Source organism: Oncorhynchus mykiss, chromosome 1, assembly GCF_013265735.2.
Source record: "Oncorhynchus mykiss isolate Arlee chromosome 1, USDA_OmykA_1.1, whole genome shotgun sequence".
Taxonomy (NCBI): domain Eukaryota; kingdom Metazoa; phylum Chordata; class Actinopteri; order Salmoniformes; family Salmonidae; genus Oncorhynchus; species Oncorhynchus mykiss.
The window spans coordinates 17172420-17189204 of record NC_048565.1 but is presented as its reverse complement, the minus strand read 5'-3'; the positions used below and the strand labels follow the sequence as shown (position 1 = coordinate 17189204).

Genomic DNA, 16785 nt, shown 5'->3' with positions numbered 1-16785 from the left:
TTGCTTGCACACGCTTTTTCAGTTCTGCTCACATATTTTCTATAGGATTGAGGTCAGGGCTTTGTGATGGCCACTCCAATACCTTGGCTTTGTTGTCCTTAAGCCATTTTCCCACAATTTTGGAATTATGCTTGGGGTCATTGTCCATTTGGAAGACCCATTTGCGACCAAGCTTTAAATTCCTGACTGATGTCTTGAGATGTTGCTTCAATATATCCACATAATTTTCCATCCTCACGATGCCATCTATTTTGTGAAGTGCACCAGTCCCTCCTGCAGCAAAGCACCCCCGCAACATGATGCTGCCACCCCGTGCTTCACGGTTGGGATGGTGTTCTTCAGCTTGCAAGCCTCCCCCTTTTTCCTCCAAACATAACGATGGTCATTATGGCCAAACAGTTCTATTTTTGTTTAATCAGACTAGAGGACATTTCTTAAAAAAGTATGATTGTTGTCCCCATGTGCAGTTGCAAACCGTAGTTTGGCTTTTTTATGGCGGTTTTGGAGCAATAGCTTCTTCCTTGCTGAGCGGCCTTTCAGGTTATGTCGATATAGGACTCGTTTTACTGTAGATATAGATACTTTTTTTACCGGTTTCCTCCAGCATCTTCACAAGGTCCTTTGCTGTTGGTTTGGGATTGATTTGCACTTTTCGCACTAAGGTACGTTCAACTCTAGGAGACAGAACTCGTCTCCTTCCTAAGCGGTATGACGGCTGCGTGGTCCCATGGTGTTTATCCTTGCGTACTATTGTTTGTACAGATGAACATGGTACCTAAGATGAACCAGACCTGTGGAGGTCTACACATTTTTTTCTGAGGTCTTGGCTGATTTCTTTGGATTTTCCCATGATGTCAAGCAAAGAGGCACTGAGTTTGGAGGTAGGCCTTGAAATACATCCACAGGTACACCTCCAATTGACTCAAATAACGTCAATTAGCCTATCAGAAGCCATGACATAATTTTCTGGAATTTTCCAAGCTGTTTAAAGGCACAGTCAACATAGTGTATGTACACTTCTGACCCACTGGAATTGTGATAGATTATTTCACTGTGTCTATAAACAATTGTTGGAAAAATGTCCTAACCGACTTGCCAAAACTACAGTTTGTTAACAAGAAATTTGTGGATTGGTTGAAAAACTAGTTTTAATTACTCCAACCTAAGTGTTTGTAAACTTCCGACTTCAACTGTATCTGCAGCAATAGTGAAATGATGGTGTTTCACAGTATTACTTAAACACCAGTGTTGTGAGTGGCTGTGATATTCGCCTAAAGATTTTTCCAGATGGAGCAGCATCTGTTGTCAAAATGGGAAAGCTGTTTGGACTTTGGCTGTGATATCTAGTGGAAATTGCTCTATCAATTCCTGGTTGCTAAAATTCTATACTGTTTTCTCAATTTCAGTTTATGTGAGAAAACAAGCACGGAATAGTGTAGGGAATCAAGGTGAAATGTTGTTTCTACAGCTGTTTGAAGATGGTGGACAAAAACCAAAAGTGAAATGCTCAAGTTTGAGTCTCTGCCATGTTACGGGGAAATGGGGTGTGTGGGAGGGGGAGATTTGTTTTGAATGCAGCCTAGTGCTGTTGCAAAGCACCTAGCTTTCACATAGGGAAGATTTTCTGAGAAATTCTGTGTGAAACACCTTTAAAACAAAGATCAATTTCCTGATATTGCCATTATACTTATCTCCACAGATGTAGTAATATTTGCTTTTCATCCTGCTCTTGCTGATTTTATATTTTCATTAGTCAATTATGTTGAATAAAGATATATATATTTTTTAAATATGCTAAATGTCCAGGTTGGATATTATGGTAAGGTCCCTGTTCCATGCATTCTGTGTTGTCATGTTTTCAGCTCGCTCAGAGCGGTACCACCATTTGGCCTCAGATGAGGATGATGAAACCAACGATGAAGAGTCTTCCCTGGAAATCCGACAGTTCTCCTCCTGGTCAAACCGCTTCAGCAAGGTTTGGAACATACCTCTTCAAATATGAATAATTTTGTCAGAACAGGTAAATGTCTAATATTACTAGTTAGTAGAGCATTTCTCTGTAAATAAAATAATGACCATCTTTAAATCTGTTTTTTTTTGGAGCCAAGTTCACCAAACTTGGCCACCTTAGCTAATGTGGCTACTCCATACTTTCAGGTATACAGCAGCACAGAACATCTGGCCACGCCGTCCAACTTGAGCTTCTCATCGGGCCACAGCGAGGACAAGGAGGGCTGGGATGGATGTTTCACAACCTCTCCAGGAGGAGACATCCACAGACAGGAACGCCAGCACCAAGATCGCAAGGGCAGGTGAGCAGAGCCAGGCTGAGTTTATAGCCCTCTCTTTCTGTTAGGATTCCCTGTGTAGTAGTTCAAATATTTCCTTATCGGAAGCACTGCACAACAGTGGGGGAAAGTGCATAAAATAATGATTAGTTCAGAAAAGTCCAATTTAGCTGAGTAGGGTGTGCATAAATGTCCAATGCTTATATCTGTCCTATTTCAAACATGTACAAGTGTGTATTAACCTGTAGTGACGCCAGCCCGTGAACGGGACCGTTATCATCATCATCTGACACTAATTAGCATAACGCAACGGACATAAATCTTCCTAGAAAATATTCCTATTCATGAAAATCACAAGTGAAATATATTGGAACACAGCTTAGCCTTTTGTTAATCACCCTGTCATCTCAGATTTTCAAAATATGCTTTACAGCCAACGCTAGACAAGCATTTGTGTAAGTTTATCATAGCATAGCATTATGCCTTGCTAGCAGCAGGCAAACTTGTCACGGAAATCAGAAAAGCAATCAAATTAAATATTTTACCTTTGATGAACTTCGGATGTTTTCACTCACGAGACTCCTAGGTAGACAGCCAAAGTTCATTTTTTCCCAAAAGATGATTTTTGTAGGCGAAATAGCTCCGTTTGTCCTTCACGTTTGGCTGAGAAATTGCCCGGAAATTGCGGTCACCGCAACGCTGAAAAATATTCCAAATTAGCTCCATAATATCGACAGAAACATGGCAAACGCTGTGTAGAATCCATCCTCTAGGTGTTTTTCTAATATCTATTCGATAATATATCAGTAGGGACAATTCGTTTTTCACTCTGACCGATTGGAGTAATGGCTACCTCTGTATTTTACGCGAGAATCTCTCTCGGAACCACCATGTGACCACTTACGCAATGTGGCTGCCTACGGCTATTCTTCAACAGAAATGCTTAAAACTACGTCACAATGCTGTAGACACCTTGGGGAATACGTAGAAAACGTAAGCTCGTTGATGGTACATTCACAGCTGAATAGGGAGTCATTGGAACGCAGCGCTTTCAAAACCTGGGGCACTTCCGGATTGGATTTTTCTCAGGCTTTCGCCTGCAACATCAGTTCTGTTATACTCACAGACAATATCTTTACAGTTTTGGAAAAGTTACTGTTTTCTATCCAAAGCTGTCAATTATAACGTATTTTTTTTCAAAAATGAAAATACTGCCCCCTAACACCAAGAGGTTTAATACGCATGTGTGAATTTGACTTATTTTTTCCATATCCCAGCTCTCCCTGAGACGCCGTCGGAGAGTGGGGTCATGGCCAGGGTCTACCATTTTTAATGGCGAACTTGGAGCAAGTGCCTTGCTCAAGGGCACAGCGACAGATTTCTCACCTTGTTGGACCATTAACCTTTCGGTTACTGGCCAATTTAGCTGAGTAGGGTGACGCTCTGCCGTTCTATATAATGTGTCACCATTGTTATGTCTCCTTCGAACTGACACTGCGGTTTACGTGTTGCAGCCTGCGCCCTCGGGCCTCGTCCAGTTCCTCCCAGTCTGAAAGGAGCGCCAGCCCCCTGGTGATGAGAAGCACCCACAGTCTGGAGACCATGCCGCGCTTCACCTTCTCCACAGACGATGAAGGTGAGCTCAGCCCCAAGCCCCTCCGTCCACTCTGCTTCAAGTCTGCACAGCCTCATGGAAACCAACAGAAATTGAAACAGTGCTTATGATATTTAATTGCTCATAAAACAAACAGATTTGTGTGATATCGCTTTTTTAATTCCATGTTGATAGGAGGATTAAGGACCAAGCAAGGTGCAGACTGATCAAAGACGAAACAGTCAAAACTAAGAGTTTGAGTGTAGACGCTTCCTCTTTTGTTTTCAGTGATCTTCCATCCAGACAAAGTATTGTGTTTGCAGAGAAACTTAAGAGACATTGCCTATTTTGGTCAAAAATATAGATATATGCCCTTACTTCTGTGCATTACAGCTGAGGTGGTTGTATCAAACCTGCATCGGATTCGTAGCAACAGCACCGGAGAGAAACACTCTTCCCCCAAGGACCACGGGGCCTCCCGACACTTTGGGAACCAGCTGGAGATGCCAGACAGTCCGAGGCTTGGGGGCAAACTACCCAAGTCTGCCTCCTTCTCCGCCCTGTCTCTTGTCATCACTGCAGGTTAATTCCACTGTCATGCAAGTTTCTTCTGGGCACAGTGGTAACGCTTCAGAAGCTAAATAAGTTAGTCATACAGGGATGCTCTGTCTGCACAGAGCTAATGGATTTTAAGTTACTTGTAAATGCTGAACAAGAGCAGTTTCTTGTTCTGAATTCCACCATTTTACCATACTTTTTCTAATTTCCTGAACATGAACTCATCCTTTGTGCACCTTTCCAGACGACATGCCCGGCGGCCTCCAGGTCAGCCCCATCTTAATGCGCTCCCTCTCGTCCAACCCTTCATCACGCGACTCATCCCCCAGCCGAGACCTGTCGCTTAGCCTCAGCATCCTGGGGCCACCCATCGTCATCCACAGCTCGGGGAGGAAGTACGGCTTCACTATGCAGGCCATCCGCGTCTACATGGGCGACAGCTACATTTACACTGTGCACCACATGGTCTCGGTGAGTGCCCTGTACTATTCTGCTCCAGAATTAGCCAATAGTGGCACAATCAAAGGCTGCATCACCACACAGACATTCAGTAATTGTGATAATAATAAACCACTTTTGTTTTACAGAATGTCGAAGATGGCAGCCCAGCCCATGAGGCAGGACTGAGGGCCAATGACCTCATCACTCATGTGAATGGAGAGTCGGTGCAAGGCCTGGTCCACACAGAGATAATGGAGCTGCTTCTGAAGGTACAGAAACAAACACAATCTCAAGCCTAATGTCAAACTATACCCACACTCTTTGGGATATTATGAGCTTTAATCAATACTAATACCTCATTGGTTTTTGTGAAACCCCAAAAGAGTGGCGGCAAGGTGGCCCTTCAGACCACGGCACTGGAGAACACGTCAATCAAGGTTGGGCCGGCTCGAAAGACCAGCCACAAGGGCAAAATGGCAAGACGCAGCAAGAAAAGCAAGAGAAGGGATAATCAGGACAGGTAAGGGAAGACGTTTTGATTGTTGTGTGCTAATTTAATTCAATGTAATATTAATGCCGTATTGCTATTATTATGATGTATTAACTTTGTGGGGTTGATATGAAAACATACATTTTATATATACTGAACAAAAATATAAACACAACATGTAGTGTTGATCCCATGTTTAATTAGCTGAAATTAAAGATCCCAGAAATGTTCCTATACGCACAAAAAGCTTATTTCTCTCAAATTTGTTTACATCCCTGTTAGTGAGCATTTCTCCTTTGCAAAGATAATTAATCCACCTGAGAGGTGTGGAATATCAAGAAGCTGATTAAACAGCATGATCATTACACAGGTGCACTTTGTGCTGGGGACAATAAAAGGCCACTCTAAAATGTGCATTTTGTCAGGCAACACAATGCCACAGATGTTTTGAGGGAACGTGCAGTTGGCATGGTGACTGCAGGAATGTCCACCAAGAGCTGTAGCCTGAGAATTGAATGTTCATTTCTCTACCATAAGCCTCCAACGTCGTTTTAGAGAATTTGGCAGTATGTTCAACCCGGCCTCACAATCTCACAACTTCTTCACCTGTGGGATGGTCTGAGACGAGCCACCCGGACAGCTGATGAAACTGTGGTTTGCACAACCGAAGAATTTCTGCATAAACTGTCAGAATCGCCTCAGAGAAGCTCATCTGCGTGCTCATCGTCCTCACCAGGGTCTTGACCTGACTGCAGTTCGGCGTCGTGACTGACTCAGTGGGCAAATGCTCACCTTCGATGGCCACTGGGACATCAAAGGCAAGTTTTCACCTGTCCCGGGGAGATTGCAATTTGATTTGTTTTGCAACTGGATCCTGGACTTCCTGATGGGCTGCCCCCAGGTGGTAAGGGTAGGCAACAACACATCTGCCACGCTGATCCTCAACACTGGGACCCCTCAGGGGTGTGTGCTTAGTCCCTTCCTGTACTCTCTATTCACCTACGACTGCGTGGCCAAACACAACTCTAACACCATCATTAGGTTTGCTGACGACACAGCCTGATCACCTACAATGATGAGACAGCCTATAGGGAGGAGGTCAGAGACCTGGCAGTGTGGTGCCAGGACAACAACCTCTCCCTCAATGTGGCAAAGGAGCTGTTTGTGGACTACAGGAGAAGGAGGGCCGAGCAGGGGCAGTAGTGGAGCGGGTCGAGAGTTTCAAGTTCCTTGGTGACCATATCACCAACAAACTAACATGGTCCAAACACATGAAGACAGTTGTGAAGAGGGCACAACACCACCTTTTACCCCTCAGCAGATTGAAAAGATTAGGCATGATCTCAAAAAGTTCAACATCTGCACCATCATGAGCATCTTTACCGGTCGCATCAACGCCTGGTATGGCAACTGCTCGGCATCTGACCGTAAGGCACCACAGAGGGTAGTGCGTACGGGCCAGTACCTCACTTGGGCCAAGCTTCCTGCCATCCAGGACCTATATACTAGGCGGTGTCAGAGGAAAGCCCATAAAATTGTCAAAGACTCCAGCCAGTTCTCTGCTACTGCACGGCAAGCGTAGGACCAAAAGGCTTCTTCACAGCTTCTACACCCAAGCCATAAGACTGCTGAACAATTAATCAAATGGCCACCCGGACTATTTACATTGACCACTCTTTGTTTTCACACTGCTGCTACTCATGTTTATTATCTTATTATTATTTATTATGCATAGTCACTTTACACCTACACTTTACATGTACAAATTACCTTGACTAACCTGTACCCCCGCACATTGACTAGGTACCGGTACTCCCTGTATATAGCCTTGTTATTGTTATTATTTTAATTATTATTTTCAATATTTTCTTAACCAACAATGCAGTTCAAGAAATAGAGTTAAGGGACTTGTAAGTAAGCATTTCACGGTAAGGTGTTGTATTCGGCACGAGACAAATAAAAATTGGTTGGCATCTTGTGTGCGAGCGGTTTGCTGATGTCAACATTGTGAACAGTGTTCAGAGAACAGAGTTCCCCATGGTAGCGGTGGGATTATTGTATGTGCTATGTGCTATAAACTATGGATAACGAACACAATAGCATTTTCTTGATGGCAATTTGAATGCACAGAGATATTGTGACGAGATCCTGAGGCCCATTGTCGTGCCATTCATCCACCGCCATCACCTCATGTTTCAGCATGATAATGCACGTCACCATGACGCAAGGATCTGTACACAGTTCCTGGAAGCTGAAAATGTCCCAGTTTTTCCATGGCCTGAATACTCACCAAACGTGTCACTCATTGAGCATGTTTGCGACGCTCTGGATCGCCGTGTACGACAGCGTGTTCCAGTTCCCGCCAATATCCAGCAACTTCGCACAGACATTGAAGAGGAGTGGGACAAAATTCCACAATCAACAGCCTGATCAACTCTCTGCAAAGGAGATTGTGGCGTGATACTAACTGGTTTTCTGATCCACGCCCCTACTTTTTTACTTATTTTTAAAATATTTTTTAAGAGGTATCTGTGACCAACAGATGCATATCTGTATTCCCAGTCATGTGAAATCCATAGATTATGGCCTAATGAATTCATTTAAATTGACTGATTACCTTATATAAACTGTAACTCAGTAATATCTTTGAAATTGCTGCATGTTGTTCATATTTTTGTTCAGTGTAAATACATCCAGCAAGAGTCATACTGCAAAAGTCCCTATTCTATCTCCCCCCAGTGTTTGATAGAGATCACTGCACACGACTGCATGGATGGATGATAAACATTTCCACAGCAGTGTTCTCCTTTTTCAAAATGGAGTTATACATCTATGCCTTGACTTTAAGTTAAGAAACTTAAGTTATACTGTAAAATATGTTCTTAATGCACAGAGTATTCTCTCTAATTTGTTTCTCTACTATTGCTCTGTCATCAGCCTCAATATCCCTGATATTATTATGCAGGCATACTCAATAAGGACATTTGTTTTGCAGTTATAACGGGGTTATGAAGGTGTTGTGAAGGGGTTTGAAGGGTAACAAGTGACATAACATTATTATAATATATATATATATATTTTTTTTATAGTATGTGATTCACGGCCTGGGAGTTTTTTTTAATGTATACCTATGCATTAAAAAAAACTCCCAGGCCGTGAATCACATACTATAAAAATATATATATATATATATATATATATATTATAATAATGTTATGTCACTTGTTACCCTTCAAACCCCTTCACAACACCTTCATAACCCCGTTATAACTCTCGGTAACCAATGACTATCCCAGGCGGCGGAGCATCCTGAAGAAGCTGTCCAAGCAAGTGATGCACAGCAGCCGAAGCTTCAACTCTGGCCTGCAGCACCACTCTGTGTCGTCCAGCGAGAGCCTGCCGGGCTCCCCCACACACAGCCTGTCCCCCGGCCCCTCCACCCCCTGTCGCAGCCCTGCCCCTGACCACCAGGCTGGAGGTAACATCAGGCCGACACCTGCAGCACTGTTACTAGTGCTACTAGCACTGTTACTATGACTACTGCTGCTGCAATTATGATTACTAGCCTACTACTACTCTGTTACTACTACTACTACTACTACTCTGTTACTATTAATACTACTCTGTTACTATTACCACTACTACTGCTGCTACTGTACCATTATGATTACTAGCCTACTACTACTGCTACTACTGTTACTATTACTACTGCTACTATTACTGTTTCCACTGCTGCTACTACTATTACCGCTACTGCTACTACTACTGTTATTACTATTACTACTCTGTTACTACTACTACTACCACTACCACTACTGCTGCTACTGTACCATTATGATTACTAGCCTACTACTGTTACTACTGCTGTTACTATTACTACTGCTACTATTACTGTTACCACTACTACTGTTATTACTATTACCTCTACTGCTACTACTACTGTTGTTATTTCTATTACTACTCTGTTACTACTACTACTATTACTACTCTGTTACTACTACTGTTACTGCTGCTACTACTATTACTACTACTACTATGTTACTATTACCACTACTGCTGCTAATGATCTGTAATTGCTGCTACTACTACTACTCTGTTACTATTACCACTACTACGACTATTACTGATGCTATTTCTACTCTGTTACTACTACCACTACTTCTACTCTGTTACTACTACTACTTCTACTCTGTTACTATTACCACTACTATTACTACTAGTACTACTTCTACTCTTATTATTATTATTATTATTATTATTATTACTACTATTACTACTACTCTATTATTATTATTATTATTATTATTATTACTACTATTACTACTACTCTATTATTATTATTATTATTATTACTATTATTACTACTACTACTACTACTACTACTACTATTACTATTACCGCTACTGCTTCTGCTACTGTTATTACTACTGCTGCTGCTACTACTACCACCACCGCTACTACTACTGTTATTATTATTATTACTACCACTACTGCTACGACTACTGGTACTAATATTACCACTACTGCTACTACTACTCTGTTACTATTACTACTACTATGTTACTATTACCAGTACTGCTGCTACTGCTCTGTTATTACTACTACCACTGCTACTTTATTATTACTACTACTAAACTCAGTAAAAAAAAGAAACGTCCTCTCACTGTCAACTGCGTTTATTTTCAGCAAACTTAACAAGTGTAAATATTTGCATGAACATAACAAGATTCAACAACTGAGACATAAACTGAACAAGTTCCACAGACATGTGACTAACAGAAATTGAATAATGTGTCCCTGAACAAAGGGGGGTCAAAATCAAAAGTAACAGTCAGTTTCTGGTGTGGCCACCAGCTGCATTAAGTACTGCGGTATCTCATCATGGACTGCACCAGATTTGCCAGTTCTTGCTGTGAGATGTTACCCCAGTCTTCCACCAAGGCACCTGCAAGTTCCCGGACATTTCTGGGGGGAATGGCCCTAGCCCTCACCCTCCGATCCAACAGATCCCAGACATGCTCAATGGGATTGAGATCCGGGCTCTTTGCTGGCCATGGCAGAACACTGACATTCCTGTCTTGCAGGAAATCACGTGCAGAACGAGCAGTATGGCTGGTGGCATTGTCATGCTGGAGGGTCATGTCAGGATGAGCCTGCAGGCAGTGTACCATATGAGGGAGGAGGATATCTTCCCTGTAAGATTGCCTGCAATGACAACATTCTCAGTCCGATGATGCTGTGACACACCACCGCAGACCATGACGGACCCTTCAACTCCAAATCGATCCCGCTCCAGAGTACAGGCCTCGGTGTAACGTTCATTCCTTCACGATAAACGCGAAACCAACCATCACCTGTGGTGAGACAAAACCGCGACTCGTCAGTGAAGAGCACTTTTTGCCAGTCCTGTCTGGTCCAGCGACAGTGGGTTTGTGCCCATAGGCGACGTTGTTGCTTGTGATGTCTGGTGAGGACCTGCCTTACAACAGGCCTACAAGCCCTCAGTTCAGCCTCTCTCAGCCAATTGCGGACAGTCTGAGCACTGATGGAGGGATTGTGCGTTCCTGGTGTAACTCGGGCAGTTGTTGTTGCCATCCTGTACCTGTCCCGCAGGTGTGATGTTTGGATGTACCGATCCTGTGCAGGTGTTGTTACACGTGGTCTGCCACTGCGAGGACGATCAGCTGTTGGTCCTATCTCCCTGTAGCACTGTCTTAGGCAGATGAGCAGGGACCCTGGGCATCTTTCTTCTTTTCTTTTTTTCCAGAGTCAGTAGAAAGGCCTCTTTCGTGTCCTAAGTTTTCATAACTGTGGCCTTAATTGCCTACTGTCTGTAAGCTGTTAGTGTCTTAACGACCGTTCCACAGGTGCATGTTCATTAATTGTTTATGGTTCATTGAACAAGCATGGGAAACAGTGTTTAAACCCTTTACAATGATGATCTGTGAAGTTATTTCGATTTTTACGAATTATTTTTGAAAGACCGGGTCCTGAAAAGGGGACGTATCTTTTTTTGATGAGTTTACTATTACCACTACTGCTGCTACTGCTTCAACTACTGTTATTATTATTATTATTATTATTATTATTATTACTACTACTACCGCTGCTACTACCACCACCACCCCTACTACTACCACCGCCACTGCTACTACTACTATAATAGTACTACTGCTGCTGCCACTGCTTCTATTACTCTGTTACTACTACCACCACTGCTGCTACTACTACCACCGCTGCTACTACTGCTATTACCACTGCTACTGCTACCCTGTTACAACTACTTGTGTCTGCTATCCAATGTTGCTGCTGCTTCTACTATGGCTACAGTCACTACTGTTTTACTAAGGCTGCTACTTTGACTAATAAGCTTATCTCCCAATTTTGCTTGCAATATGACTTTGTCAATTTTATTTTTAATGACAATGCAGTAATCTCTTTGAGTTGGACTGTAAGCTGGTGGTTTTAATCAGGCTACCTTACTCTCTCTTTACCTCTCCCTCAGACACCAACTCTCCACAGAGCACCTCTCCCAGCTCCAGCTCTCCCAGCTCCAGCTCTCCCAGCTCCCTGCATGGCCTGGCCTCCAAGCTGGGCACTCAGCGCTACACCAAGGTGGGTCGCCGCAAGTCCACCAGCAGCATCCCCCCATCCCCCCTGGCCTGCAACTCCTCCACCCAGCCCCTGTCACCCCAGCGCTCCCCCTCCCCCCTCTCTGGCATCACCAAGACCTTCCACCGTAAGACTCTGTCCCCCCCCACCATCGTCCGCCATTGTTTGCGCCCCCGCAGTGCCGAGCCGCCCCACTCCCCCCTCCTCAAGAGGGTGCAGTCAGCTGAGAGGCTCTCGAGCGCCTACCACACCGACAAGAAGTCGTACCCCCACCGAAGGCACACGTTGGAGGTGCCTTTCCAGGACAAGGTGGAGGGAGTCTGCGGCGGAGGGGACCACGGGAGGCTGCTGGTGGGGTACGGGGGCTGCCCGAGGCTGAAGGACTGGGCGTCGGAACGCTCAGAGCAGCTGGTGGTGATGAGGAAGCTCAACCTGTCGGAGCGCCGCGACTCCTTCAAGAAGCAGGAGGCGGTGCAGGAGGTGAGCTTTGATGAGCCTGACGACCAGAAGACCATCCCCACGGTCACCGCAACAACGCTCAACGCCCCTGGAGGCAATCGGGTCCCGCAGCGGGCGGCCTCCTGGACGGCTATTTCCCAAACCAGCGAGGAGTTGACTGTGGTGAAACGTTTCAACCTGGTGCCTCAGATTGCTGTGCAGGGCTTGATAGAGAGCGAGGACCAGGATGTCTGGGAGCCGTGCTCTGATGGAGAGGAGGACGACGGCGAGAGGCAGGAGCCCGAATCTACTGATTCCAACATCGGACCACAGCAGCCGAGCAAGGATGTCTCTCTCATGGTAAAAATCTCCAGTAAGGCACCAGAGGCGACAGCTGCTTTGCACAAAGAAATGCCTGCTTCGGATTAAGTTGGGGATACAGCAGTGGACTCTAGCCCCCAGAAAGGGAAGCTAAGGAAGTGACATTTCCTTGACTCATTTTATATAGCCATTTCTTCCAAGGAAGCACCTTGATACTCTCACTGCTGAAGGAAGGAAATGTTTGGGCGAAAGAGTATTTTGCCACATTGATTTTGTTTTGTAGATTTCACTTGATTCAGGACTTAGTTTTGTAAATATGTAACACCAGGAAATAGACTGCACTTTATTTCCTGGGCTTATTTATTACTTTTAAGCTAATAGGATTTATAATGGGGCCAAAAAAGGAAAGTGTTCAATTGATAGTGACTAGCCAAGATTAAATCTTGTTTTGTATTCATAGAAATATTTATTTTCTATTGTCATGATTTTTCTAGAAATGTCTATTTTTAAACATGGTACAGAGTAGTTGATAATGGTAGGAATTTCACAGAAGTAAGTCGTTTTTGGAAAGGAAAGTTTTGACATTTTTTCTGCATTCATAAATGGAAAGTAGAAATGTATAAATCTTAATTTCGAAAGATTACCACAATTTGAAAGTTGTTCAGATTTAGGCTTGGAAACTGAGACTACAGTTTTGAATTATATTTTCAATCGTACAAAACTGTAGGGCAATTCTTATATCAACTAAAAACTGACCGAAGTAGTTCATGTGAAGACTACTCACTATTTGTTTGTTTTTTGTTTTATTAAGCCATATCTTATGAACTGAAGGCCCTTTTTGTTTGACGAATAGATGTTATTTCCTTGTTGGCAGGCTTGACAGTTGCAGGAAAATGTAGTCTCCTTTACAAATATAGTTTATATTTCAAAGCAATTTTATTTTAACTATTTCGTTAAATCTTAGCCACCATAGAAATGAAAGCAAGTGTTTCACATGAAAATCAGTAACTAGTTAGTTTTAAAACCTGTTAATTATATTGCACAATATTCTGTCAACCTCATTGTCATGTTCGTTCATCCTGATGTTGTTCTATTGGGTTCATGGTTCTGCTGTACTGATTCTCATGGCAACAGGGTTTAACCCTTGGGTTTGCTGAAATCACAGTGGACTTAAATCAGTTGAACATTGGTGTAGCATGGCATTTTGAGCTTGCTGTTAATGCTTATACTACAAAAGCATGAAACCTTTTGTTTTTATCAAATACTGTTACCTCATCACTGTCACACAGGCAATTGTTGACAGGATATTGTTTTGATAAGGCACAGATGTTTTGCTCTTAACCCTGTTTTAGGCTACGTCCAGGAATACAGTTATCCAGGTGACACCACCAAGCTAAAGAGAAACGGTTTAAGCTTTCACGGGATCCGCTTGCATATTTTCAATTATCCTTGATACAGCCTTTGACCTTATCTACATTTATACAACGGGTGGGTCTAATCCTGAATGCTGGTTGGTTAAAAGTGCATTCCAGGCGGTGTCTATTTCATCTTGTGCTTTTGCGTTGATGTTTACATTTGGGTAAAGTGCACTAAGGGAAATTACTATTTTGACATAACATATATATTTTTTTACCTATTTTTATATGGAAGAGTCAATAATGAAGGAGCACCTCATACCTTCAGTCAGACCCCAGGGCTTAGATATTAACAGATGCTAGTTGTAGGTCTTTGTACTGTACATGTATATATTTTGATATCTGAGTCTAATTCTGTATGAATTGTTATTGTATATTTTGGAGTATACCAAGCAACGTGAACGATCAAGGCTGTAAAAATGGGTGTCTGATGCAGCAAGAATGAAGCTTGTTGGGGAATCACATCAGTATTGCAATGCATATAATACAATGCATATAATGAATTAGCTGTGTTGAACACCATCATTTTGGCCCATTTTATACACCAAAGTAGTTTTGAAGTCTGATATTGTCAAATGGTACTTCCTGTTATTTAACCCTCTTTATAAATCAAAAGTGGGGGGGCTCTTTAGAAGTCTCAACAGATCCTCAGACTATATTTTCAGACTGGATGAACTGCTCAGGACTCAGAAGTCAGTGGTGGTGAAATGAAGTTATACCGAAGACACACTTACTCGCAAAGTCAGAATTGTTAACAATGAACATGCTCTATACACAATTGAAACAAATATAATTTTGGAGTCCTGTATTTCTACTTAATGAAACCACTTTTTGATACCATGTACTGTGAAGCTATTGTGTTAGTCTGCACATTTCAGCACTACATCATTTTACACAAGTACCTTTTTGAACTAAATCTTCCTTAAACTGTTCTGTAGGAATAGTGTAGGATGCGGTTACTCTTCTGTTGGATGCATGCTGCATGAGACAAGGACACGTAATACTTGATTGCATGTAACGCTGGGTTTATAAAGCGCATGCTGTGGTTTTTAATGTGTGTCTAATAGCATTGTGTGCACAGTCAACTTTTGCACTTTCCTCTCACTCCTATTCATCATGCCCTGAACCAGATATGATCATATACAAATTTAAGCATGGTTTGAAATAATTGTGTTTTAGTCAAATATTATTGCGGTCAATTTGCAGTCAACTAATTATTTGGAATTTAGACTCCGATCCACCGACAATCGGCTCAAGAGAAAAATCGTCCGGTGGCTGAAAAAGTTGATGATCCCTGTCATGAGGGATGCATGTGGTTCATCAAGGGCTGGGAGTGAGCTTAGAAGGTTTGGCTACACATCAGTCTGCAATGCTTTCTTTTGCATTTAACCCTCATTCTGACGCTGTGCCATTTTGTCTGCTATCGAACACCTCTATTCTCACTTAGTTGTAGACTAAGGGCACCTGTATATTGTAGCACACTTACAGGGTAAAATGGAAGAACATGTCCACATTTATTATTTCTGTTTAATTGTGATTTTGTTAGCACTGTACCTCCAGTATTTCTAATTTCCATTGTATGTGAATATGGATATACTGTATAAGCCAACTATATCCGGCTAGTTTCTAAAAATAAAAAAAAGGTTCTAACACTATGGCCTAGCTCCCTATTCAAACAAAAGCAAATGTTGAATACATAGATGGCTGGCTAGGATGTTATTATGCCTATGGTTGGGTTGTACTGTTGAATGTATTTGCCAATAAGTCCTTTCATAATAGAGGAATTGTGATAGGAGACTTCAGATGGGAATCCTAAAAATGTTGCAAGTTCATATGACTTTGCCTTTCAACATCTGTCTGCTCATGTTTGAGTAGTGAGGCGTGGGATGTCCCTGGTGCAAGTGTCAAGATGGATCTATTTTGTGTTTTTACTGGCTGTTGCCAAACTGTTTTATGATAAATTGTTTCCATATGGCATTTGATGAATGCACTCATAGTCACATCTTTTTGTTTTAAGAATATATTGTTCACTGAATTGTAATGAATGTACTCACATGGCTTTATGCTTACATTTGTTGTTTTTGGTCCCCTCTTTGGATGGTATACTGTATGCCACATCTTACAGAATGTATCCCATAGTTTACATACAACAAGTCGTGTAATTACGGCTACGTTCGTTTGTTTCCGTACAGCTGGTGCACGTACTGCAAGCTGCACAGTGGACACAAGTTTCGCTGGTCTGACTATCGATGTAGTTCGATATCTTCTCTACGAACATGGCAGGGAACTTAGGTTTGTGATAATTTAAGAAGCAAACGAAAAAAGGAAAATAGCTTTTATGAGGACTAAATTAGCCTTTGAACAAGTTTAAACAGTTACCCAATCAAGGATATTTTACGGTGAGTATTTTTTGTTTTAAAGCTTTCCCCTAAACTGGAAAATGGTGGAGGGGGCTCGAGACGCAAATTTGCTAAACTGGTTTAACGTTACTAGCCTCTGTAGCTATTCGCCAGTTACATGACACAGTAAACCCTTCTCGTAACCTACAACTAACTAACAAACAATAGGCACAGTTTAGATAGCCAAACAAGTATTGTCACAAGTTCGTATTCAACTAACTATGCTTGG

General features: G+C 42.5%; 2 protein-coding genes across 3 annotated transcripts in view; both read left to right on the top strand.

The window, feature by feature from the left end:
• Positions 1 to 15803, top strand: part of LOC110493215 (microtubule-associated serine/threonine-protein kinase 3) — a 47556-nt gene extending 31753 nt beyond the window's left edge. Inside the window, exons 19-27 of the mRNA XM_021567512.2 lie at positions 1863 to 1975; positions 2158 to 2312; positions 3803 to 3924; positions 4276 to 4464; positions 4685 to 4911; positions 5028 to 5150; positions 5265 to 5401; positions 8668 to 8849; positions 11877 to 15803. Coding sequence (XP_021423187.2) covers positions 1863 to 1975; positions 2158 to 2312; positions 3803 to 3924; positions 4276 to 4464; positions 4685 to 4911; positions 5028 to 5150; positions 5265 to 5401; positions 8668 to 8849; positions 11877 to 12850 — 2222 coding nt within the window. The 3' untranslated portion in view covers positions 12851 to 15803. The remainder of the gene's footprint in view (positions 1 to 1862; positions 1976 to 2157; positions 2313 to 3802; positions 3925 to 4275; positions 4465 to 4684; positions 4912 to 5027; positions 5151 to 5264; positions 5402 to 8667; positions 8850 to 11876) is intronic.
• A 194-nt stretch (positions 15804 to 15997) lies between these two features.
• Positions 15998 to 16785, top strand: part of LOC110493506 (phosphatidylinositol 3-kinase regulatory subunit gamma) — a 32686-nt gene continuing 31898 nt past the window's right edge. For both annotated transcript variants that reach the window (XM_021567934.2, XM_021567862.2), the window contains exon 1: positions 15998 to 16556. The gene's annotated coding sequence lies outside the window, so the exon portion shown is untranslated. The remainder of the gene's footprint in view (positions 16557 to 16785) is intronic.